The 25,374-nt window shown below is 40.7% G+C and overlaps 1 protein-coding gene across 1 annotated transcript; it reads right to left on the reverse strand.

Moving 5' to 3' along the window:
• Positions 1-127: 127 nt before the first annotated feature.
• On the reverse strand, positions 128-23,772 carry LOC137286404 (rhodopsin, G0-coupled-like). Its single transcript, XM_067818250.1, has 5 exons — positions 23,578-23,772; positions 11,688-11,981; positions 7,374-7,723; positions 4,458-4,693; positions 128-1,922 (listed from the first exon to the last, which is right to left on the reverse strand). The coding sequence occupies exons 1-5, from the start codon at positions 23,747-23,749 to the stop codon at positions 1,829-1,831; spliced, it is 1,146 nt and encodes a 381-aa protein (XP_067674351.1). The 5' UTR covers positions 23,750-23,772; the 3' UTR covers positions 128-1,828.
• Between the last annotated feature and the right edge of the window lie 1,602 nt (positions 23,773-25,374).

Consider the following 25,374-nt stretch of genomic DNA (forward strand, 5'->3'; position numbering starts at 1 on the left):
AGTTGAGACTGATAATACGATTGGAAGATGATATTAACATCCAATGATGGAGGGAAATATACTGAGTCAAAAAAGAAACTTCACATTCTTTCTTCAGGACACTAAAAAGAACAGGAGATGGTAAGATGGTTAAATTGTTATTATTTCATTGCTGAGACGTGTGTGATGTACTCGATACTCTGACAATGCCACAATCAGTTCCATTAGGCTACACCGTCGTTCCAAAACATGGGTATACAGAATGTCAAGTCACAAGATTAAAAATTTGAAATTTCTCAGTTTGATATTGAGTATGGCCGCCCCGTGCATTCACCACTGCCAAACACCGTCTCCTCATCGACTGCTTGATGCTTGTGAAAACGTGGTTGGGGATTCTGCGCCATTGCTCTTGCAAAGCAGCGCCGAGTTCCTGCAAATTCTGAGGTCGGTTCCTAAGACCACGAAGCCTTCTCCCAAGTGCATCCCAAACGTGCTCTGTTGGATTAAGGTCAGTGGACCTCGATGCCCAGTCCATGACGTTGAAAGCACCCAACACCACGCAACTTCTGCCCCCGAATCTGTCGACTGTACACAACACTGGTCATACCATTCACGACGTCATCTCCAGACTCTGTGCGTGCCGTCCGCGAATCTGAAGGTAAACCTAGATTCATTGCTAAAGACGACTCGATTCCAGTCTCTCTGGGTCCTCAGGAGGTGACGTTGGGCCCACAGGAGACGTTGAGGTTGATGAAACGGCGTCACTATTGACCCACGATATGGACGTCGAGAATGGAGATTGGCAACCCGCAACCGATTTCGAATGGTCTGTGAGGACAGTCCACCTGCTGCATGCGATTGCTCGTGCGACGTCAATAACTTGCAACATGCCAACGGCACGTTCACGTTGCACATATGACAATCATGACATTTAAAGTACCCGTAGAACTGTGGTTTAAAGGTGTGTTTTTCCAATTCTTGAGGCCAATGCAAACACGTACAAATGAAGAAAACTTCTATGCGATGATCACGTGATCGACTACGAAACCTGATTTGGCATTAACGTCATTGCACGATGAATGGATGGGTTTGAGTGAGTTTTGCTAACGTTTTCCTAGAGTCGAAGGATAGGGATCCCATTATGTATCATCAGAGAAAAAAATATTCATTATTTTTAAAAAGTTACATTTTGTGACGTTTCTTGTTTGAGTCAGTATATATGCGAACCTTAAGTAAGCATTAGTGGCCTGGATATGTGCGCTATATAAATATCCTATAACATTCACCAACAAGGCATTTGAATCTCACATGTTCCAGACAAATAATATATATATATATGTGTGTGTGTGTGTGTGTGTGTGTGTGTGTGTGTGTGTGTGTGTGTGTGTGTGTGTGTGTGTGTGTGTGTGTGTGTGTGTGTGTGTGTGTGTGTGTGTGTGTGTGTGTACTTCAAACTTGGATCTTAGTTCCAACATACAATTCTGAATTAGCCTGAAATATCAATACAGCATGAAACAGATTCTGTCATTGATTTTAGACATTAATGAATGCATCATAGACGAGAAACAAAACGATAATTACGTGGACAAAAAATAATTTTCTTTTCATAATTTTATATACAATCAGCACATGTGTACTGATGGACATGCTAAAAGCAATGCGGACCTTTGTCCTCATTTTAAATATACAGAAACTACTGTTGGTAATTTGACAAAATATCAGTGTTAACTCCAGCCACAATTGCTCAATATTTTACAAACTTGAACAATCAGAAACAAGTCTCTCGCGGCATGTCACTCCTTAAAGCAACTTTGATTTGAAGAGTACTGTAATTTCTATCAAAAGTGTTTCAGAACATGACAGATTCGCATCTTCTGATCAGTGTCCCTTGACCGATGTAGACGCCATCCTTTGTTTTGTCCACTCGGTACATGTACAGAGGTCTGCAGAAATGAAAATATTCTGAATTAGGAAGAAAATTAATGTTGAATACATTTGCCGTTATTACTATCTGACCCGCTCACAAAAATCTGGAAAAATGAAATTTGTCTGAATCAGGGACGATCAATGCACCCTTGCTTGTGTCCATCTAATACACACCCAGAGGTTTGAAATAATGACAGTGGTCTTACTAAGAGATGTTGAAGACACCTTTGGTCTTGTCCATCTAAAAAAAGAGAAAGGTCCGGAATAATAAACATAGTCTCAATACAAGGAGCTGAAGACATATTTGGTTGTGTCCATCGAATACACACACAGACGTTTTAATAGTCTGACCTATGAGATGAGGAGCCAGTCTTGAGTGTATATGAACATGTATACAGTTGGAAGCTTCCAAGTTGTTTATGGATGATCAAGTTCTTTATTGCGCAATAAAGAACCTGATCATCCATAACGACTTGTCATTTCCATTGCCATAAAAGGCGACCATGCTTGACGTAAGAGGCGACTAAGGGGATCGGGTGGTCAGGCTTGCTGACTTGGTTGACACATGTCATCGGTTCCCAGTTGCGCAGATCGATGTTCATGTTGTTGGTCACTGGATTGTCTGGTCCAGACTCGATTATTTACAGACCGCCGCCATATAGCTTGAATATTGCTGAGTGCGGCGTAAAACTAAACTCACTCACTCACTTGTCATTTACATTGTTTACAGATTCTGCAATGCCTCTTAAACAGGCCAGAGTTAAAGGTGTGGTTCATAATATCTTCAGACAGCCACTGTTATGGAGAGCACGTGTTTATTGTTTGCATTTGTGCTCCTTCATTAAAAAGCCATTCATGGTCTCCTAAGTGCGTGGATTTGTCTGCTTGTGATAATGTAATTCCATTTTGACCGCTTTTTTTTCGTAAAGTTGAAATGTTTCATTTTCATTTAAAATTTTGTTTTAACTTAACTAAACGTTATAGTTTACGAAAAAAGGTTTTTGTTTAAATATAATGTGTCTTCAAACTGAGTTTATGAGTCCAGTATCTAGATTGAACTGATTGTTTGATCGGCATTCTAGAAGTTGTGACTCAAAAATGAAACATACGCTATGGATGACAACTTCCTATTTATTGGACAGAGCGACGCTGTTTGTTGTAAATGTAAATCCCCTGTTTGCTGTTAATGTAAATCTGCTGTTTGTCAAAACCATGCTGTGTATATATAGCTCTCATCATCTGGTTGTATTCTTCTTATCTTCATAACGATGTAAAAACCTACATGGAAACGTCGCTCGTTGTTATCCATAAAGTGGTATGTTTCATTTAAGATGAAACTGATATAGACAAAATCTCTATTTGTGTTTCCTCCGTATTCAGAAAGGTATATCAAGGCAAACAGAGCAGGACCCTTATTCTCGAAACGTTCGTAGCCCTAAGAATTCTTAACTTTGATCGTAGTCTATGTCTTAAGAATGGGCTTAAGAAGTTCGTAGGGTTACGAACGTTTCAAGAATAGCCAGCCAGGTACATATTCGTTAAAGTGGTTAAAATAAACTAACAATAAATTTCGCATAATTCTTGCAAACCATGTTCATTCTTGCGTGAGTTAACATCTCGTTTGATTTGAAGATATTGTTGACTTTGAAACGCCCTAACAAAAAGCCATTTCATGTTTGTTCTATCAATAGAACTTGGGTTTCCTTCACTTATACAACTTCTAAAATACCTCTCAAAGAATCCATTAATAATCTTTATATACTCATGGAAACAAATAAAGGAACACGTGAAAGTACAAGTGATCCTATATTTATTTCCAGAATTTCACTGACCGTGAAACTGATACCTTGTGAAGAGACCTGGAAAACAATGAAGGAGCACTTGTGCATTCATGTGTTCCCTTATTAATTTCCGTGAGTATATATACACAAATAATAGCTCATGTTTTGAATGCCATACCAGCTCATTCCACACACACCCACAACTGAGTCCATGAACAATATGTGATTAAAGATATTAATCAGATTCCCTTACGTCCTGCTGTTACATACTCCATCAGGGACAAGGACAATGGTCATTTGACCTGACACGGACAAGTCTAAAGATGGACTGCAACATCATCAACGTGACACTAATTACATCTTGTCCCTTTCCCTGACAGTCCCTATGGCGACAGATATACTGTTCTATATCAGCACTGTCGGAGCGAGGTTCTGATCGAGTCTCCAAGTAATCAGTTTACGATTCTCTGCCCGATTGCGAAACTAGGTTCTTAAATTCTCACTAATACCTAACGATCACACAGTTTATCTCTTATTGAAATGAAAATTGTATACACATGTAATGTTCAATACTTTAAACATTAACATAACGTTGTTAAACATTAACTAATGTTTACCTTTTTCAAAGCTTACATACTAAACAAAAATGAAAGTATTTGATAAAACGATGCTGATTAAAACGAACAGTCTTCGACATAAAACACTATCAGCCAAAATAATGATTCCTATTTTTTTGTGTGTGGCTCATACTACCAATCATTTAGGAGTTACCTTTTCCTGATGTGCGATCCAAGATGGTCCTTCGTGAAGAGGATGGTGATGTTTTGCCTGAAGCTGGGGTTGGTGAAGTAGTAGAGGAGAGGGTTGATCATGCAGGAGGCCTTGGCGAACATGGTGGGCAGGGTCGTGACCCAGATGGGCAGATCCCTGCAGTACACTGACCACAGGGACACGAAGGTGTATGGTGACCATAGCAAGATAAATGATATGGTTATCGCCAAGGCAATCTAAAACGGAAAGAATACTAATTATTGGTGCCGTGTGTATATTGCACCAGCCTTGAGGAGGAGGGGTGGGGTGGGGGAGGGGGAGGATATCAAATATGAAATATGGTGACGCAACGCGTATTTCTGAATACACACTGCCATTTGACAAAAAATGTTCATGCAACGTATATTGGGGATACGGCTGTCTCAGTAAAATACGAATGTCAAAAGCCTCAGTTATCTAATCCAGTCAGCCACCGCGGCTGTCACAAAAATGGAAGTCGGGCAACTTATACATTAGACCACGGGCTTTGTGTTCTCTGACAAGCGTAAACTGGCATGCATGACTCCCTCGGCCGAAAGATATGAATTCACAATTCATTTGGAAAGTGGTCAAATCTGGATTATGCTGTATTTGGGATTACACTTTCTCAGTAATCTACATATTAAGTACTGTTGATATTTTGAGTCCCATCCGGTATTAGATATGTCTCATTTTGTCTGCTGGCTAATAGGTTCCGGACTCTGAGAGAGTGGGTTCGAATCCAGCTTCATCGTACTGAAATATTGAGTGAGTGAGTTTAATTGTACGCCGCTCTTAGCAATATACCAGCGATATCAAGACTGGGAGACCAGGAGTGGACTTCAGACACTGTACCTATATGGGGAAGGTACTATAATAAATAAAGACATAAACTACAGATCAAAATAAACACTTGAAAATTTAACCCATTTGATCCAAACATTAAGAACGTTATCAAAATTTTCCTTGACTGATTGGATACAAAGTCCAGAATGCAACTAACACGTTTTAAGTGTGTTGCCATAAAATACCCATTGTTTTCTTCGTTTTATTGGTAGCCACTATCAGGCATAGTTGTACATGCATATCTTCTTTCGGTCGGCAGTTTTATTATTCGTTCATCAACTGATCGGCCACAGTACTGAATAACAAACGGTATTTATCGTACATAAAGCATACCAGACACAAACTACTGATGCAACGAACTCAAAAGGAACAATGAATTTACTTCGTTGTAACCCTACCTAATTTACGCATTTTGACAAAAGAGCAGAGAATGTGGTAAGGACGTTACATCTGTGTTTGTGGGGATACAGTGACTGCTGAATGAGAAGATTTGTTTTTTCAATATTTTATTTTTTATCTAAACACCTTTGTCTCACGGAAGGGGAAGTGATCAGGACAAAAATGTATATATTGGTGTCCACATTGCGATTGCTGAAAAAGAAGTTTGGTTGGTTGGTTGGTGTTTTTTGTTTTGTTTCGTTTTGTTTTCTTTTTCTAAACACCACCAGTTTGAATGTTATTTAAACAACCAACCCAACGTTAAATTATCATGGAATGTTAATCCCTTCTTGAGGACAATTTATGAACACATTTGCGTTAGGCGTTGAAGGCATCTGTCTACTTCACTGGGATCTACAGATCGAGCCGTGCACGACAACACCTGCTTATTGGTCTCCCCGTATTATTTGCAGGACAATGCACATCGTATGTAATTTGGCGTTAACGGAGACGTTAACGTAGTTCCGGGATACGGGCTGAACGACGGCAACGTTCGGATTTCTTCTTTGGCGCTCAAAACGTCTGTTGAGGCCTTATCCCTTACTACACCTCAACCAAAGAATTTTTCTTTCAGGAAGTAGTTATCGATCTAACGCTTATTCGACGTCAATTAACATCTGTCACAACCGGAAAGGCCAACACGAGATACATACGTTGTCACTACGTGTTCTATTTGCACTATGCCCAACGATAGACGTTCCTGTATCGTGTTTTCGTGCCCTTTTCAAGACGGCACAGACTTCGTCTGGAATTCTGAAGACGACAGTAACTGTTTCGGTTTCTATCAGCGGATTTCTATCAGCAGGGACAGGGAAGGATTACCGTAAAGACAGCGTTTCTGGATTATGTTGACACACTTGCCGATTGTTAGTTCTCAAACGTGTGGTCGGATCATCAAATCCTGTCCGATGGTGGTATCAAAGGCCAAACAATTTTAGGTAAAAAACGAAGTAGGTAAACCTACACGGCCCCGTTGGATCTACTACTACGATTTTGATGACTACTACAGCTGCCTATTGCTCTTTTTTCAGTTTTTTTACTACTACTACTACTACTACTACTACTACTACTACTACTACTACTACTACTACTACTACTACTACTACTACTACTACTACTACAGCTACTACTACTACAGCTACTACTACTACAGCTACTACTACTACAGCTACAGCTACAGCTACTGCTGTCACTACAGCTACTACTACTCCCAGTGGTACTACTGGGTCTCTTCTACTACTATCGTTAATACTTCAATGACACTCCTACCTATTGCTGCTACAACTCCAAGTCCTATGACTACGACTACTACTTGTATGAAACACAGTCACTACTGAAACAACTGGTTCTACAACTACTGCTAAAACTGCTGCTGTTACAACTACTACGCGTACAACTACGACGTCATGAACATTAACTACTACGATAATAGCTACAGCTACTGTTGCTACTACTATTACTGTTTCAACAAAAACTACTACTACTACTACTACTACCACTACTGCTGTTGCTGCAACAACGTTTACTGTGACTACTTCAAATACTCCTACACCTTCTACTACTACTACCACTACACCGACGACAGCTACTACTACAGTTCATGAGCGTACTCACCAGAGTCACTCTCCTCTCCCTCCTCATCTTATGAAGAAAGGCTCCTTCGCTCAGTTTCAGACCTCCAACCACAGTAGTGTTCAGGTTGCCGCGCACCGACCACGCCTTCTTCACAATCTTGTAGTAACAGTAGGCCATCAACACTATATGCACGGTGTAGCAGTACACTATAAGGCACCAGGTGTATGCTACAGAGCCCTTCTCGGTGCTAGACCAGTCCACACTGCAGGATGTACCGAAAGGCTCAAAGGTGTACGCACTCCACCCTATCAGTGGCGGTACCGTCCACATGAGTGCGTACACCCACAGACATACGATCACCTTCCTGGTGGCGAAGTTTAGATAGTAACCTGCAACAGATAGCATTATGCATTTTGTCACTGTCGTATTTTCAATAGCATTCCACCATCGTTGAGTCGAACTCGATACAACCTGTTTGAGTGGTGGGTGACGCCAGAAAATGAGAATGCCTGACTCGTCAAAATGGGAAATTAGATGCTGATCGCACCAGATGGAACAAATTCAGAGTTGAGAAATATCTTATTAACTTTCAGCATATTTCACACAGTAGTCAAAGTGAACTTTCACAGCAAAATGTTTGTAGAGTAAGTGAGTGAGTGAGTTAGCAATATCACAGCGGGGATACCAGAAATGGACCCAACACACGGGAACTGAACCTGGGTCTTCAGTATGACAACTATTGACAACTGACTGCTGATTTAATGTAATGTGACTGCTATTGACAACAGACGTAATGCAACGTGACTGCTATTGACAACTGATTTAATGTAATGTGACTATTACTGACAACAGACGTAATACAACGTGACTACTATTGACAACCGATTTAATGTAATGTGACTATTATTGACATCTGATTTAATTAAATGTAACCGCTATTGACAACTGATGTAATGAAATGTAACTTCTATTGAAATCTGATTTAATGAAATGTAACTTCTATTGACAGCTGATTTAATGAAATGTGACTACTATTGACATCTGACATAATGCAATGTAACTACTACTGACATCTGATTTAATGAAATGTAACTACTATTAACAACTGATTTCATGAAATGTGACTACTACTGACAACTGATTTAATGTAATGTGACTACTATTGACAACTGATTTAATGAAATGTGAAATCTTTTTACGGTTTGAAAGACAGCACTGTTATCCGATCTCTTAAGTGATTAACAAACAATGGATACAGAATCATTGTGTTAAATTTCATTATGAAGGCATCAACAGGCTCTGAACACTGTTCAAACAGTGACCTCACTCACTCAAGAGATCATGTCTTGGTGACAAGGGAGATTTGTGGACACCAACCATCATGGATTTACATCCCAAAGTGGCAGCTATTTCAGTCATGTAATTAGGTGCTAAAAACATAAATATATCACGCGCATGTGATATAACACTTGTGACAGTTGAGAAGGTCAGAGAGGCGAATCCCCTGCAATGTTATGAAAGCAACGTTTAAACAAATCACACAGTCTGATTGTTAGAGGATATTTATTTATCAAAGAAACCTAAACCAAACTACATGAATGGCGATTTGACGAAACGAAAACGACCTAGTGCAATATGTACGGTATCCTGGCCCTGTTCAATACTTCCAGTCTGTATTTCATACTGGAACCATTCATCATTGATACAAACCGTAAGAATTTCAGGATGGTCTTGATAATATTGTTTACATATCTGTTTCTTAACCATACGTATGCTGGGTAAACACAAAAAACCAATTCTTGATCAATAATCCTTAATCCCATTTTCAAAATATAAATCATGCGCAGAGCAGCGGAATGTCGCCAGTGAAAAGTCATACTACCTTATGTTCAAAGAAATGCCCTGTATATATGGAAAATTATCTTTTTCAACTTTACAGTACCAATATTCTGTATTATGTCAAGCGAATTACGAAGTCGCTTCCTCTCTCCCTCTCCACCTACATCTCTCTCTCTCTCTCTCTCTCTCTCTCTTTCTCTCTCTCTCTCTCACACACACATACACACTCACAGACATTCACAAGGGGTCATTTAAAATCAGTCATCCATATTTCGTGAACAAAATAAGAAGGCGCCACAACTACATTCTGCGCTCGTGAACAGTTGCACGTAATATAATAGACTAAATAATTATCATTACTGACATAAAAACGCCGTTTATTAGTTTCAGAATGGCAGAAATGGACGGAATACAAGATTATTTTCGCACGAGTCACCTTGGGATTCTCTTGGGGATTCTCTCTCCAGCTGCCAAAGCAACCAAACAATAATGTTGATGAAGATGTATGATTATCTGTCTAGGTATTGTTATCATGAACATCGGTGTCCGTAGTTCGGACATGTGTCAGCCAGGTCAGCGAGACTAACCACCCGATCCCATCACTCGCCTCTTACGACAAGTATGGGCTGTCGAAAATGACGTGTAACCCGCGTGCCCTCGATTAAAGAAACAAAAGCTTTAAAAAACATTGCTTTTGAGATGACCTCCCGACTCAAAACACTTCAAAGTACGAAACAAAATGACAAGGTTCGGAGTACCCCACCCGCCTGCTTTGCCGATCGCTACGCTACCATCGTATTCAATCAATTAAGACTTAATGTAAACATAATCTTGGGTAACTTACCTATCTAGCACCCCTCATGACACCTACCAGTTCTTTATTGTTATTTCTACAAGTCGACTGAAACCCGATTTGGACTCTCAAATAAACGATCTTGGCACAAATGGAAGACGATATATTTGGACAATACGTGCCTGTGGCCGAAGTCACTGGGCCTTGTATCGGTAAATACAGCGATTAAAGTATGTGCATGGTGTCACTTAGGGGGTCTTAGCTCTATATAAAAGGAAAGGGACGTAACGAGATCAACACACCAAATTCGTTTCAGGACAAATTCAATAATGATCGCTTCATCTATCCTATTAAAAGTCTGTACACATTTCAAGCTAACAGATTTAGCTACAAAATGAGCATAAAAATCGAAGCACTACTTTGAGAGCTAGGCTCTTCGGAAGCTCGAAAAATCGGGATTTCTCAATTCCGAGCCAAAATCCCTGCTCAGAATTTGTAGCGGTAACTCACCTTTTTCTTGTTTAATTCACAGTATACACAAAATACGTGGACCAACACATGTTGAATTGATGGTACCTGTCAGCGCACAAACAGCCATTCTTACACCTTACATTTATTCATCGCAAACAAGATTGTGTCGTGCCCGTTCGCCAATGACGACCCTGACCTTGACCTGCCCAATTTCACAGATAAATTTACAAATGGTTTTTATTCTTATGTTGGTAACCATGGCGACTAGTGGTGTGTTCCACGCTAGGTACTGTAAGATGTACAGAGATGTGACTGCTGGTAACGGCAGTACAGTGAGCTACAGAATGGGCTTTTGCTGTGAGGAGCTGAAGTAAATCCAGTCTACTCTTTAATGCTGCCGGGGTATTATGTTTCTAATGGATACGCGTAGTGGACATTAATCTGTCGCCGATCGGAAGCGTGTTATACGAACTATTTGCGGTGGGATATGGTCTTACACGGTTCAAGTGAATTCATGACATATCACTACCCCATTACTTCCCGAGGCATGAAGTAAGTTGCTAAAAATGCCGAGAGGGCTTACATGAAAATTATGCGTCCTAAGATGCATACATGCAGTTGAAGGGAGTCGGTGTAATATAAATTATGTAAAGCATATATCTATAAAGACAGTGATGAGAATACCGAGCGTACAGTTGCATTATAAAAGAAGTTGTTTCCTAAATAATAACACAACACGGATCTTCTCCTTTATGTTTCAGGGAGAAGTGATAGAAGTTATATATAGCTCTCTCTCTCTCTCTCTCTCTGTGTGTGTGTGTCACGTGGGGCGACTGTTAAATCAGCTTGATAAAGGTACATTTATGTTTAAGTGAATTTGTGCCTTGCAGACCAAGTCCTTGTATACATGTCTGGGTAAAACACAGGGGTGTGATTTTAGTTTTACGGCGCTTTTAAGAATATTCCCGCAATATCAAGACGGGAACACCAGAAAGGGGCTTCGCACATTGTACACGTGGTAAACTGAATCTGGATTTTCGGCGCGATGAGCAATGCCTTACCCACAATGTAAATACAAGTACGTCTGAGTGAGTGAGTGAGTGAGTGAGTGAGTGAGTGAGTGAGTGAGTGAGTGAGTGAGTGAGTGAGTGAGTGAGTGAGTGAGTGAGTGAGTGAGTGAGTGAGTGAGTGAGTGAGTGAGTGAGTGAGTGAGTGAGTGAGTGATCGATCAATGTAATAAACATACGTACTGTGTTCGGGATAGCATACCGATACATAGCGGTACACACTGAGGAATGCCAGCGTGTTGATGTTTGCCTGTGCCAAGGTGAAGCAGGTGAACCCTTGTATAAGGCACCCCACACGACCAAACAAGTAGCGACCTGCAAAACTGGAGGCTGTTGTTAAAGGATATCCAAAAAGTGAAATTCCAATGTCGGATATCGCCAGGTTGAAAAGCAGTTGGTTGTGAGGTTTCCTGCGCAACTTCCGGTTCCGGCATAACGTGAGAATCACAAGGGCGTTGCCCACTGTTGCTATGGTGCCTGAAACATTAAGAGAGTATCGATGACGTGGTAGTACTGTGTGGGGTTGTTCATGTGAAAGTCAGAATTAGGTGGTGGGAGTGAATACGCCGCTTTTAGCACTATTACAGCAATATCGCGGCGGTAAACACCAGAAACGGGTTTCACACACTCCACAATCACACCGTGTGTATCAAGCCCGGGTCTTCGGCAAGACGGGCCAAAAGATTCAAGTTAACTTACAACGTGAACAGAAGATTTATCTTTGGTTACCACGGTGACATTGGTTCACAGTGAAGAGAACATTTTAATCTTGACTACCTCGGGGGCAAAAGCTCACAGTGTAAAACTTTCACCATGGCCACCCCGGGCACAAACAAAAAACATAGTGAAGAGAATATTTCACCATGGCTACAAGGGCACACAACATCATAGTGAAGAAAAGATTTCACCTTGGCTACAAGGGCGCATAACATCACAGTGAAGAAAAGATTTCACCTTGGCTGCATGGGCACTTAGCACCACAGTGAAGAGAAGATTTCCCAGTGGCTACAAGGGCACGTAACATCGCAGTAAAGAGAAGATTTCACCATGGCTACCCCGGGGGACATAACATGCCAGTAAAGAGGAGATTTTACCATGGCTACCCCGGGGGACATAACATGCCAATAAAGAGGAGATTTTACCATGGCTACCCCGGGGGACATAACATGCCAGTAAAGATAAGATTTCACCATGGCTACGATAGGGACATAACATCACAGTAAAGGGAAAAAATAGCACCCGTCCACCACAGAAACATAAGTCGTGCATTGTTACGTTCACAATTGTTACTGGTCTAGCCTTTCGTGTGTTCGGGACGTGGCTGGTGGGAAAGGATACCCCCACCATTCGAGCACCCCTGGTGTGTTTTCACAGTGAATTATAAACACACACACACACATACACACACACACACACACACACACACACACACAGACAGACAGACACACACTGACACACACACAGAGACACACACATCCACCTACCCACCCACACACAGACACACAGACACAGACAGACAGACAGACAGACATACACACTGACACACACACAGACACACAGACACAGACACACACAGACAGACAGACACACACAGACACAGACAGACACACAGACACACACAGAGACAGACACACAGACAGACACAGACATACACACACAGAGACAGACACACACACAGACACATACACAGACACAGACACACACACAGACATAGCCACACACAGACAGACAGACAGACAGAGACACACACACATACACAGACACAGACACACAGACACACACACAGACACACAGAGAGAGAGAGAGGAAATGTTAGAAACAATACCATACTGGTAGCTACCATCAGATATTTGATAAGCAAATTCAGTCTTCTTTTGACGTGATTGCCCTAGAATACATAGAATATAATGTTTTGTCACCGATAGCTCTCATGTCTCTGATGAGTAATATACTTTGTGGTCGTTAGGCTCAGTTAATGAAAGCGGAGATCAATACGTTTCTGGCATGGGTTGGCACCGGCACATTACGCCGGTATAGCGAGCGTGCCGGTTCAGCAAACGTTTCTCTTTTCAACCTGCGAATAATATTCCGTGTGCCGTAAAACACAACTGAACACGTGTTGATAGTCATCATATTCTTTATTCAATAAAATGAGAACATTAAAAAAACAACACTAATTTGTGACGCGAAAAAGTCAGTAACCTTAGCTGGCTGTTTGTTTGATTTCTCTTTTCACCAGTCATGTTTAAGCATAAAGGAACAGTTAAGCACTCTATTGAGACTTTACCGCCTTTCGCTGCTTTGGAGGCATTGTATGACCTAAGGACTTTTATAAGCCGCATATGTGTAATTCGTGTGTGAGTGAGTGAGTATGGTTTTACGCCGCCTTTAGCAATACTAAAGTAACATCACAGCTGGGGTACCAGAAATGGGCTTCAGAGACTGCACCCATGTGGGAAATCGAACCAGCGTCGCCGGTGTGACGAGCGAACGCTCTAATCACTTGCTATCTGGTCAGTGATTAAACTGGTGATTGGTGGTCCCATATGTTGAGCTCAGGTCACAAATGAATTGAGCTGAAGATGTGTTGGGCACGGAGAGATCTTGTATGGGTGATCATGTTTGCCAGCTGGACTCATGAAAGTTTTCAGGATTTCAGTACTGCCCATATCATAGCCCATGTGATACGTGTATTCTTGCTCACCGAGCAGTCAATGGGTACCCGGTGGGATAAGTCATTTGAACCTGACAGACAGCATGGTCAGAAATGTGTCAGTGGCTTGAGCATGCACAAATGACTGGATACTAAAACTTTATAAATGGCCATTATCGTCTTATAGTTCAGAAAGAGAATTGCGAGAAAATGCAGGTTGCGTCTGTCACTTACGTGATGTTCATAGTAGCGTGTCTGATGCTGACTGACGAAATGTTTCATCTTAGATTCAAACCTACAACTGATGGACCCGGTGACCACTTCAGCCGCAGTCTTCATACCAAGGACATTTACATGCTGCGTACACCTTCATTCGATTCTCATTCAAAAGACATTCGATATTGACTTTACTAAACGATTGTAAAGCTCGTTTGTCTGACATTTCCACATACAATAAATGGAATATAGATTAACTTTAAATTGTATTCGTCTCGAATTCCGACACTGACAGATTTTTAATCTATACTGACCGATAAAAATAACTGCGATTCGCTGAAAATCAAAGCGCAACGCGTATGCTGCAAACGGAAGTGGTTCAAAACGAAATTGCAAGACTATTTTCTTCGAAACAATTTCGTTTTCTTTGGAGGCCATATTTAGGACAATGTCTTGCCTTGTCACTGCTCGGTCGACCACGCCTGACTTCACCTCAACAGCAATATATCAACAACATCGTCACCTCACGTCACCTATATTCGGTTGGTGCATTTACGTAATCGGGACCAAACTCAGTGAGTGAGTGAGTGAGTGAGTGAGTGAGTGAGTGAGTGAGTGAGTGAGTGAGTGAGTGAGTGAGTGAGTGAGTGAGTGAGTGAGTGAGTGAGTGAGTGAGTGAGTGATGTTCTAACGAGCTCATATATGAAGAAAAGAAGTAATGATAAGTTTGCGTTATCTTGACTGTTAATGTCGTTACATGTTGAACACCTAGCTGAAGCAAAAAAAAAAATAGTGGCGACTAACGGGATCGGGTGCAGAGCGATGCTCGTGCTGTTGACCCAGACGCGATTATGTACAGCCCGCCCTCACATAACTGGAATACGGCTGAGTGCGGCGTAAACCTACACTCGCTCACATATGAAGTATTGTGAAAGAGGAAGACATTTGTAAAGTATTTCTGCATTTACCGGTTCGACTGTAATATATCTACACGTGATTACTGAGTAGAAAGAAAAATCATGTAAGAAATAAACAAGCACTGATAGGTGAAATGGGTTCAAAATATTAAATATACGAGCGGGGATATGTGTGCGAGAGTGCATGTGCGCGTACGTGTGTTGTGCGCATAGTTGCAAAGTAGTTGGGTGAGGTGAGGCGAATTGGGCTTAATGATGAACTAAAGACAAAGGAACAGAACGGGAAAGGCAAAGAAAAGACAAAGGAACAGACAGGAAAAATAAACACAAAGGAACGGCAAAGAAAAGATAAAAGGAAAAGAAAGGGAAAAAGAAAGTAGGGACAAGGCAAATTAAAGACAAAGGAAAAGGAAGGTAAAATAAAGACAAGGGAAAAGAAAGGGAAAGGCAAAGTAAAGACAAATAAAAGAAAGGCAAAGGAAGGACACGGGTATCAAGAGTGCGTCTCAAACTTGCCTCCCTATACAAATTGGAATTCCGATGGAAATGACGTTAATCAGTGTTACAGTTATTAACTTGCGTCTGTGCGGAAATTACCGGTGATTAACTAGGTTAGTACGAAATCATTTCCTCTTGTGATGATTGTTCCTTAAAATCTACCTAAACGCCTGTGCCATTAGAGCATTAGGGGAAGTCCTATAAGTGCTCCAAGAACAGTGGCATTGTAGAGGAAAGAGCACTGTCATAGATTGCCTTAGGTATAATGCATAATTAATGAATGAATTCTTGTTCACTGATCTCTTGCTCTGTTTGTTCTGTGCTTCACCGACAAAGGAAGGACATCAATCGCCTATATTGACTGATAATTCCTTCACGAATAATGGTAACGATAATTTCCTTGAGGAATTCGAAGATTACATGGATCACTATTGTGGTATAATCTGATCTACATTATCTTTGGTGATTGTTGGGATCACTATTGTGGTATAATCTGATCTACATTATCTTTGGTGATTGTTGAGCTAACTTTTGTGGTATAATCTGATCTAAGTTATCTTTGGTGATTGTTGGGATCACTATTGTGGTATAATCTGATCTACATTATCTTTGGTGATTGTTGAGCTAACTATTGTGGTATAATCTGATCTACATTATCTTTGGTGATTGTTGGGCTAACTATTGTGGTATAATCTGATCTAAATTATCTTTGGTGATTGTTGAGCTAACTTTTGTGGTATAATCTGATCTACATTATCTTTGGTGATTGTTGGGCTAACTATTGTGGTATAATCTGATCTAAGTTATCTTTGGTGATTGTTGGGATCACTATTGTGGTATAATCTGATCTACATTATCTTTGGTGATTGTTGAGCTAACTATTGTGGTATAATCTGATCTACATTATCTTTGGTGATTGTTGGGCTAACTATTGTGGTATAATCTGATCTAAGTTATCTTTGGTGATTGTTGGGATCACTATTGTGGTATAATCTGATCTACATTATCTTTGGTGATTGTTGAGCTAACTATTGTGGTATAATCTGATCTAAGTTATCTTTGGTGATTGTTGGGATCACTATTGTGGTATAATCTGATCTACATTATCTTTGGTGATTGTTGAGCTAACTTTTGTGGTATAATCTGATCTAAGTTATCTTTGGTGATTGTTGGGATCACTATTGTGGTATAATCTGATCTACATTATCTTTGGTGATTGTTGGGATCACTATTGTGGTATAATCTGATCTACATTATCTTTGGTGATTGTTGAGCTAACTTTTGTGGTATAATCTGATCTAAGTTATCTTTGGTGATTGTTGGGATCACTATTGTGGTATAATCTGATCTACATTATCTTTGGTGATTGTTGGGATCACTATTGTGGTATAATCTGATCTACATTATCTTTGGTGATTGTTGAGCTAACTTTTGTGGTATAATCTGATCTAAGTTATCTTTGGTGATTGTTGGGATCACTATTGTGGTATAATCTGATCTACATTATCTTTGGTGATTGTTGAGCTAACTTTTGTGGTATAATCTGATCTAAGTTATCTTTGGTGATTGTTGGGATCACTATTGTGGTATAATCTGATCTACATTATCTTTGGTGATTGTTGAGCTAACTATTGTGGTATAATCTGATCTAAGTTATCTTTGGTGATTGTTGGGATCACTATTGTGGTATAATCTGATCTACATTATCTTTGGTGATTGTTGAGCTAACTATTGTGGTATAATCTGATCTAAGTTATCTTTGGTGATTGTTGGGATCACTATTGTGGTATAATCTGATCTACATTATCTTTGGTGATTGTTGAGCTAACTTTTGTGGTATAATCTGATCTAAGTTATCTTTGGTGATTGTTGGGATCACTATTGTGGTATAATCTGATCTACATTATCTTTGGTGATTGTTGGGATCACTATTGTGGTATAATCTGATCTACATTATCTTTGGTGATTGTTGAGCTAACTTTTGTGGTATAATCTGATCTAAGTTATCTTTGGTGATTGTTGGGATCACTATTGTGGTATAATCTGATCTACATTATCTTTGGTGATTGTTGGGATCACTATTGTGGTATAATCTGATCTACATTATCTTTGGTGATTGTTGGGCTAACTATTGTGGTATAATCTGATCTACATTATCTTTGGTGATTGTTGGGATCACTATTGTGGTATAATCTGATCTACATTATCTTTGGTGATTGTTGGGCTAACTATTGTGGTATAATCTGATCTACATTATCTTTGGTGATTGTTGGGCTAACTATTGTGGTATAATCTGATCTACATTATCTTTGGTGATTGTTGGGCATAGGCAGTATACGCTTGCATTTCCATTTGACCAATCAAGTGCAGTTGTTATCACAATGTTAATAAGCTAAAAACAATCACCAAGACAAAATGAATACAAACTGAAAATTAATGCATGGCTTATCAATGCTATAAAAGTTAGGGGTGGTGGAGTTGCCTAGTGGTTAATGCGTTCACTCGTCATGCTGAAGATCCGGGATCGATTCCTCACCTGGGTACAGCGTGTGAAGGTCATTTTAGATGTCACCCACCGTGATATATTTCTGCAATATTGCTGAAAGCAGCTTAATACCCAACTCACTTACCCATAACGAACAAATTTCCACCAGGAAATGGGCTTCTTATATTGTAACAGTTAGGAACTCGACCCCGGGCTTTCGGTGTGATTAAAGAACGCTTTAACCACTAGGCTATTGTGACTGTGGCAGTGTTATTAATTATTCCAAAATAACATTTGATGATTATACACGGAACTTGAAACTTGCGCTATACAAATGAACAATGTAATACAATGTAATACAGTGTGGTTCAAAAACGTGAAACTACCTGTATTAAACTAAAGATCACAATGCAGTATCTGAAAACCAATAATGACATTTGGATCATGTTATAACAGGAAATAGCATCCTGCCTTGGCATTTCAAGCCGACTTGTTTTGCTGAAATGGACACGTTCTGGAATGGACACTTACATCGATAGTCAAAACCAACGACCTGTTTTCAAATACGTGACCGTTACCATGGCCACAGCAATCTGTTCAATTTGCGTTAACTTTGTGTCCAAAATTAACCAAAGATAATTTTTTTCGAAGTGGTGTAAAAGTTTCTGCACTAGTAGTTTTATATATCTTCAAAGTAAGTAAGTAAGTAAGTAAGTAAGTAAGTAAGTAAGTAAGTAAGTAAGTAAGTAAGTAAGTAAGTAAGTAAGTAAGTAAGTAAGTAAGTAAGTAAGTAAGTAACGGTTCTTCTTGCCCAAAAGGGATGAAATCAATATTTTCGGTATCTGCCCGTCCAGGTGATTTGCTTTCACAATGTGCTTTTTAATAAGAACTACACTGTAAAGGAAATCAAGGGCACAGGACCAATCAAATCAACGATCCTGACCATACAATCCACAATATCGCTTCTTACGATTGCCTCAGGGCAATATGGTAGCCACTCATCCTGGTTCACCCCGGTGTTTTTTTTTAGATTCACAATATTCACAGGACACAAAATACATGTAATACGGTAACTGTGTAATATAACCTATAAGCTCTGTTACGAGGGGCGGTGCGGTAGCCTAGTGGTTGAAGCGTTCACTCGCCACGCTAAAGACCCGTGTTCGATTCCCCACATGGTTACAATGTATGAAGTCCATTTCCGATGTCCACCGCCATGATAATGCTTGTCTATTGCTAAACGCGGCTCAAAACCACGCTAAGTCATTCATTTTAAAAGGATATTTCATAAGATATCCATGGCCCGCTTTGATAAAGATTCACCCCGTGCCTTTTAAATGAACATTATTCACAGTTTTGTACCGCACGTCTTATAGGTAATACGGTAGACACTTGGTAAAATGGCCACTTTATATCGGGAATATTCGACAGTGTTTGTTTAATTCGACATCTACACAATTACAGCCTTCAATAAATGTGGTAGTATCGTTTCTGTATTCTTAAACGGCATGAGGCAGTTGGGTAGCCTAGTGGTTAAAACGGTCGCTCGTCGCGCAGAAGAGCCGGGTTCGATTGCCAACATGAGTACCATGTGTGAGCCCGTTTCTGTTGTCTCACTCGACACCATCAGTTTAATTACCTTGACCGACATTTTATCCTGTCCAGTGTAGAGTTTGTTGACAAAGGGTCTAGTTGATAAAGGGTCTAGTTAAGTCTAAGTCGATGCACATATAGAGTACCCATTCACGCCTGTTCGTCCTTGTGCTCCCTGTCGCCACGGTAACAACAACGCGTTACACAAAAACAAATGAGCACTAACAAGATCGAAGGTTACAGACCACTCGTCTGATATTTGAACGAAAGCTTCCTTCCCCTTCCAACACCACCTCCCCTTTCAACTAGCTCCCCCTACCAACATTACCCCCCCAATCCCCCCCCCCTTCCAACAATCAACCACACCTTGCAGCATCACCTCTCCCCACCAACACTAACTCCCCTCCACCACCACCTAAACAGACACACACACACACACACACACACACACACACACACACATCCCGACACACATCCCAACCCCGACAATCCTACCTCCATATAGTCCAAATTAACAGTTAGTTTACATAGTCCTTTGTATAATGATTACAGTGGTTTAGTGATTGATTATCGATTATCACCGTGTCACCCGCGTACAGGAATATGGACGTGGGTTTGCTATATAATTTGGTCTTGCATCTCATAAATACTTATACACATGTACTCATTAGCTAATTACTGGTCAGCATTGTTACTTTGCGGAGGTACTGATTGATTTGACACAGTAGATTGTCAAAACTAACGATCACAATCCAGCCTCCTTCATTAAGGAGGTAAACATTCAGTTTTAGGATGTTATTGAGTATTTGGTCACCGGAAGGTTCTTTTGAAAACTGTTGACTCAACTGGAGGTATCAAAGTGTTTTTAAAACAGGTTTGGTAATGGCCCTCTTTGGCCAACACCATCGGCATAACCTTAGACATTAGCAATATGTTCAGTAATTGTGAAAAAATAATTACATATGTTTAGAAAACGAATGCACATACGAACATCCCAAGCATTCCAAAAAGCCAAGTAATTTTCGGTATTTCGCTGCGTTTGAAATCCAATCAACAAGGCCAAGTGTTTGTTATTTGAGCATCTGACATTCTGTCTTATAAACGTTATAAACTGATTTGCAAGTGTACAACTTACCTTTTCAGTAAAAGTAAAATGCCGCTATTTTACACGGACACCTGGTGCCAATGCCCCTTTCATTAAGTATTGACGATTGAAGGACTGAAGTTGTATGGTTGGTATAAAGCAAATTCCATGACACGAGAAGAGTGAAATGAATAGGAACAACGACACAAATAAAACCGTATAATTAAACACGTTCTGTGTCCTTGGTGTATGCGTGTTTGGTTGGATTATTATTTTGCACCGGACGCAGCAAAAAGATGGAGACAAGCCTGGACAAGGCAATTCAGTGATATCAACAACACGATCATCTATCTACGCAAATGGTGTGAGTGAGTGAATTTAGTGTTACGCCGCATTGAGCAATAGTACAGCCAAATGGTAGTAGCTGTGAATATTCAAGCCTGGACCAGACAATCCAGTGATCTACAGCATGCGCATCGACGACATGTCTCAACTAAGTTATGGAGTTTCACTAGCGACCCCGTTAGTCGCTCATAGGACAAGCATGGTTAACTGAAGGACAATAATCTAATCCTGACTTTCAGGAGCCCTGCACAGTTGGAATACGATGACATGTGTCAGCCAGGTCAGCGAGCCTGATCGCCTGTTCCTGTTAGTCGCCTCTTATGACAAGCATGGAGCAGTGAAGATCAACTCTAACCCGGGTTTTCGCGGGTTGGCGTATGTTTGAGTCATACTAAAGCCAAAAGCGTCGCTAAGGAAGAGAGACGAGTTGAGAATTCGTTTGGTTAGCAGAGCACTTTAATTCTTTATTTGTTTGAAAAAGTATTCTTTGGCATTAGTTTTGGTTGTGATGTACTCTGTCTGTCAGAAATAATCGTAAAGCGCTAGCGTCACATTTGTCGTTATTTTTGATATTTTGGAATTCACCTAAAGCAGATTTGTAGCTCTTCGCTCTATTGATGCCGTACTACGCGACATACTGACGTTCTTCAGTGTCGTACTTTGCCATTTATGACTGACAGACTTTGTTTAGATGGGTGGTCTAGATAGGTTGTTTTCCTGTGTTTGTATCTACTTCAACTTTTCCGGTTACAAACCCTATTAATTTACAAACTTTCTTTTCACACATATTGTACTCTTCTTGTAAAACTAATCACAATGATTCCTCCATTGCCATGCTTGTTTCCTTGACATTGCCAATATATGACGCCAAGTCACAAGGTCAGGGTAGAGGTGCGTATGAAATATATCGCTGGAAACAGATCGCCAGTTAACGCTTGGACATCACTCTGAAAGGTGGCAAGTCAAACGAGCAGAGTATATGATCTAATCATCCGACAGCTTAACGAAGAGACAAATATTGCTGTGTCTTGTTTGTTGTTTGACTACCACTCAACAACCTTCCCCTTGTACTGTGGCGGTCTGTAAACAGCCATGCATGGACAAGGCAATCGAGTGATGAATGCCGTCTGATACATGTGTCAACCAAATCAACGAGTCTGACCAACCGACCCCGTTCGTCACCTCTTGCGACAAGCGTGGGTTGTTGGGGATCAATTGTAACTTGGTCTTTTACAGGTCGAAGGATTTCCTGAATGTGCGTTGGATGAGGAAGCAGGACACGTTATCGGTGTTTCAGTACTCGATACAAACTAAACAATACGTTCCACTGACATGTATTTAGCGACCATACAGTGGCTTCATGTTTGCACGGAAAGGTTGTGAAATACATTTCCGATATCTAACAACAACGGCGCTTAAAACACCTTTCTTGTCACAATATCGATTGCTCGAGAGTGATTGTACAAACGCAAACATAAGAAACAAGGCTGAAAGATCTGCAAGAATGTCCATGCCATATTGATCAACAAAAGACAAGTAAAATCTCTGATGTGAATTGTTACATTGAAATTTAGATGTGGATATGAGGTTCTATGAAATGCTGTGATTGTCAGAACCTTTCACACTTGTCACACCAGAAGGCAAGTGGCGGACTTCAGGACGAGACATAACTGTCAGACACATGATGATCAGACCAACTCATGTCACACACTTGATATAACCAGGCACGTCGCATGTCAGGACACCTCGTAAAAGACACGCGGTATGACCAAACACTTTTGTCACATTTCATGTCAGGACACCTCGTGCTGGATTCGTGATACGAACAAACAGCATGACAGACATGTCAAGACAAGACACCTCGTGTTAGATACATCGTACGATCATACATAATGCCCGACACATGCCATATCAAGACATCTTGTGTTAGATACATGGAAAGACCAAACACAACGTACGGCACAAGCCATATCACGGCACCTTGTGTTATATGCATGGTAAGACCATATACTATGCCCGACACATACCCTGTCAAGACACCTCGTTTATGGTGAGACCAAATACAATGCCTGACACATGCCATGACAAGAATAATTTTAGAGAATTTTACTCTGACAAGACACCAGGATTTAGACACGATATGACCACAAACCCCTTGTTACACTCACCACGGTCTCCCATCCCTTGTTAAACATGACTAAACGCCATGTATTCTACAATCACATTAATAAAGCATACAAATCGCATTCAATAAATAACGCCCCTTTGACAAATACACTTACCTACAATAACCAAATATATCCCGGTCCAGAAATATCCCTCTCTGCTAAGTGGCCTTATGTTGTATGCATTAATCAGTTCGTGCCAATAGTCCAGATCTGTTTCATTATTAGACAGCTTCAGCCTGAGCTCATCAGCATTGTCCGATTCTAATGCCGTGTAGCCAGTGTTCATAGCGATCACGACCAACCTCCGACGCGGCTGGCTGTCTGCAGCCTAATGACCACTCAGCTGAGTTTCTACTCCAATACCATTGGCTCACATTCTCGTGGATGCTGTTGGTTAATATCGGTTAGTTAGATAACTATAACTACAAACTGTAATTTATACAGAATCATTTCCTGGATATGTGACTTAGATGTGACCAATCTCTCTGTTCGTTACTTAGTGAATATGTGCAAGAGGAACTGTCGGTTGTGTCTACGTCCAAGAATATTACCTAGGTATTAGCTTTGTGGGACGTGTATGAAGTGGAGGCAGCACAACCTTCAGATCGCGGTTACCTAATGTGGTTCTTTGACGACGATGTGTCAGTCTCATGAGGGAACGGAAATCCGAGGCCAGGTCTCTCAAGTTTAACACTTCGGGGAAAACCACGAAGATGGATATGATTAAAGTCAATCATAGGTTTCTGGCAGCCGAAGGCCATTTACGTCGCCTTTGATGAATGACTCAATTATTGTTTTGAAATCCTGTTCTTCAGAAGACAGGTCGCCCTCATAAACTATCAGTTTCACCAACGTACCTCCAAATCCATTTCTGATGTAGTGTTTCACTGACTGTCGACATCTTTCAGGTTTGTTTAAACAACCGTTATCACCCGTTTAACCGTACCTCCAAATGTGTTTCTGATATATCGTTTAACTGTGGACTTTTTAACAAGTTTCAGTTTTGTCCAAACCAGCTTCATGACCCATTTAACTGTACCTTCGAAAAGGTTTCTGAAAAATTTCATCATTGAGGGCTTTTAGCTTTGTTTAAGTCAGCATTTTTCCACCAGTTTACCAATACCTACGAGTGCATTTCTGAAATATCATTTCTCTGTTGTCTTTCGACACTTTCCCATTTTGTACAAATAGCATTCACGTATGTTTAATCCCTACCTTCGAATAATACTGTTCTCCAATACTGTTTTACATATATCTGCTCGCAGTGAGCTTCCAGGCCTTTGTCAGGGATCTTTGTCTTCACGGATATGTTAACCAGCACCTTCGAATACATTCTGAAACCCTGTTTCGAAAGTGACTATTCACAATTAAATATTCTCTTCCCGCTTGTACAATCATGTGCGTGCGTGCGTGCGTGCGTGCGTGCGTGCGTGCGAGCGAGCGAGCGAGCGAGCGAATGAGTGAGTGAATGAGTGAGTGAATGAGTGAGTGTTCTCACACCATGATGTCCAGTCAACTTGATGGGGGAAAACCGGAGGTGATGCGGGTCACGGATGCTGACCTTTTCGGGGACCCCACTGAGACTGGGTGTGGTGCTATCATTGCTTGAAACAAAATCGGTTTCAGCTCAGCGAGGGAATGGAATTCTCCAAACCACTGTGGTTACTTTCTAGGAGCGGTATGCAAATAATTTCTGTTTATTATTAACTATTTCGCTGACCGTTAAAAAATCAAATGTGGACCAGAAATTCCCGTGAACCATATTGTGAGGCATCATCTACATCGGTGTAATCGAAACGGTCACCGACGACGAACACTGTCTGTCTGTCTGTCTGTCTTTCTTTCTGTCTGTCTGTCTGTCTGTCTGTCCATAAGCAAGATATGTATGAGTTTGCGATCCCACTGCACAGA

The sequence above is a fragment of the Haliotis asinina genome, chromosome 6 (assembly GCF_037392515.1).
Source record: "Haliotis asinina isolate JCU_RB_2024 chromosome 6, JCU_Hal_asi_v2, whole genome shotgun sequence".
Taxonomy (NCBI): Eukaryota; Metazoa; Mollusca; class Gastropoda; order Lepetellida; family Haliotidae; genus Haliotis; species Haliotis asinina.

What these genes read in the sequence shown, in the direction of transcription:
- LOC137286404 (XM_067818250.1), bottom strand. Translation starts at nt 23,749, where the DNA reads ATGAACACTGGCTACACGGCATTAGAATCGGACAATGCTGATGAGCTC. An exon ending in GGGAGAGGAGAGTGACTCTG is followed by an intron (nt 4,694 to 7,373) that starts GTGAGTACGCTC and finishes TTTCCGTTTTAG; the next exon opens with ATTGCCTTGGCGATAACCAT. An exon ending in GGATCGCACATCAGGAAAAG is followed by an intron (nt 1,923 to 4,457) that starts GTAACTCCTAAA and finishes TCATTTCTGCAG; the next exon opens with ACCTCTGTACATGTACCGAG.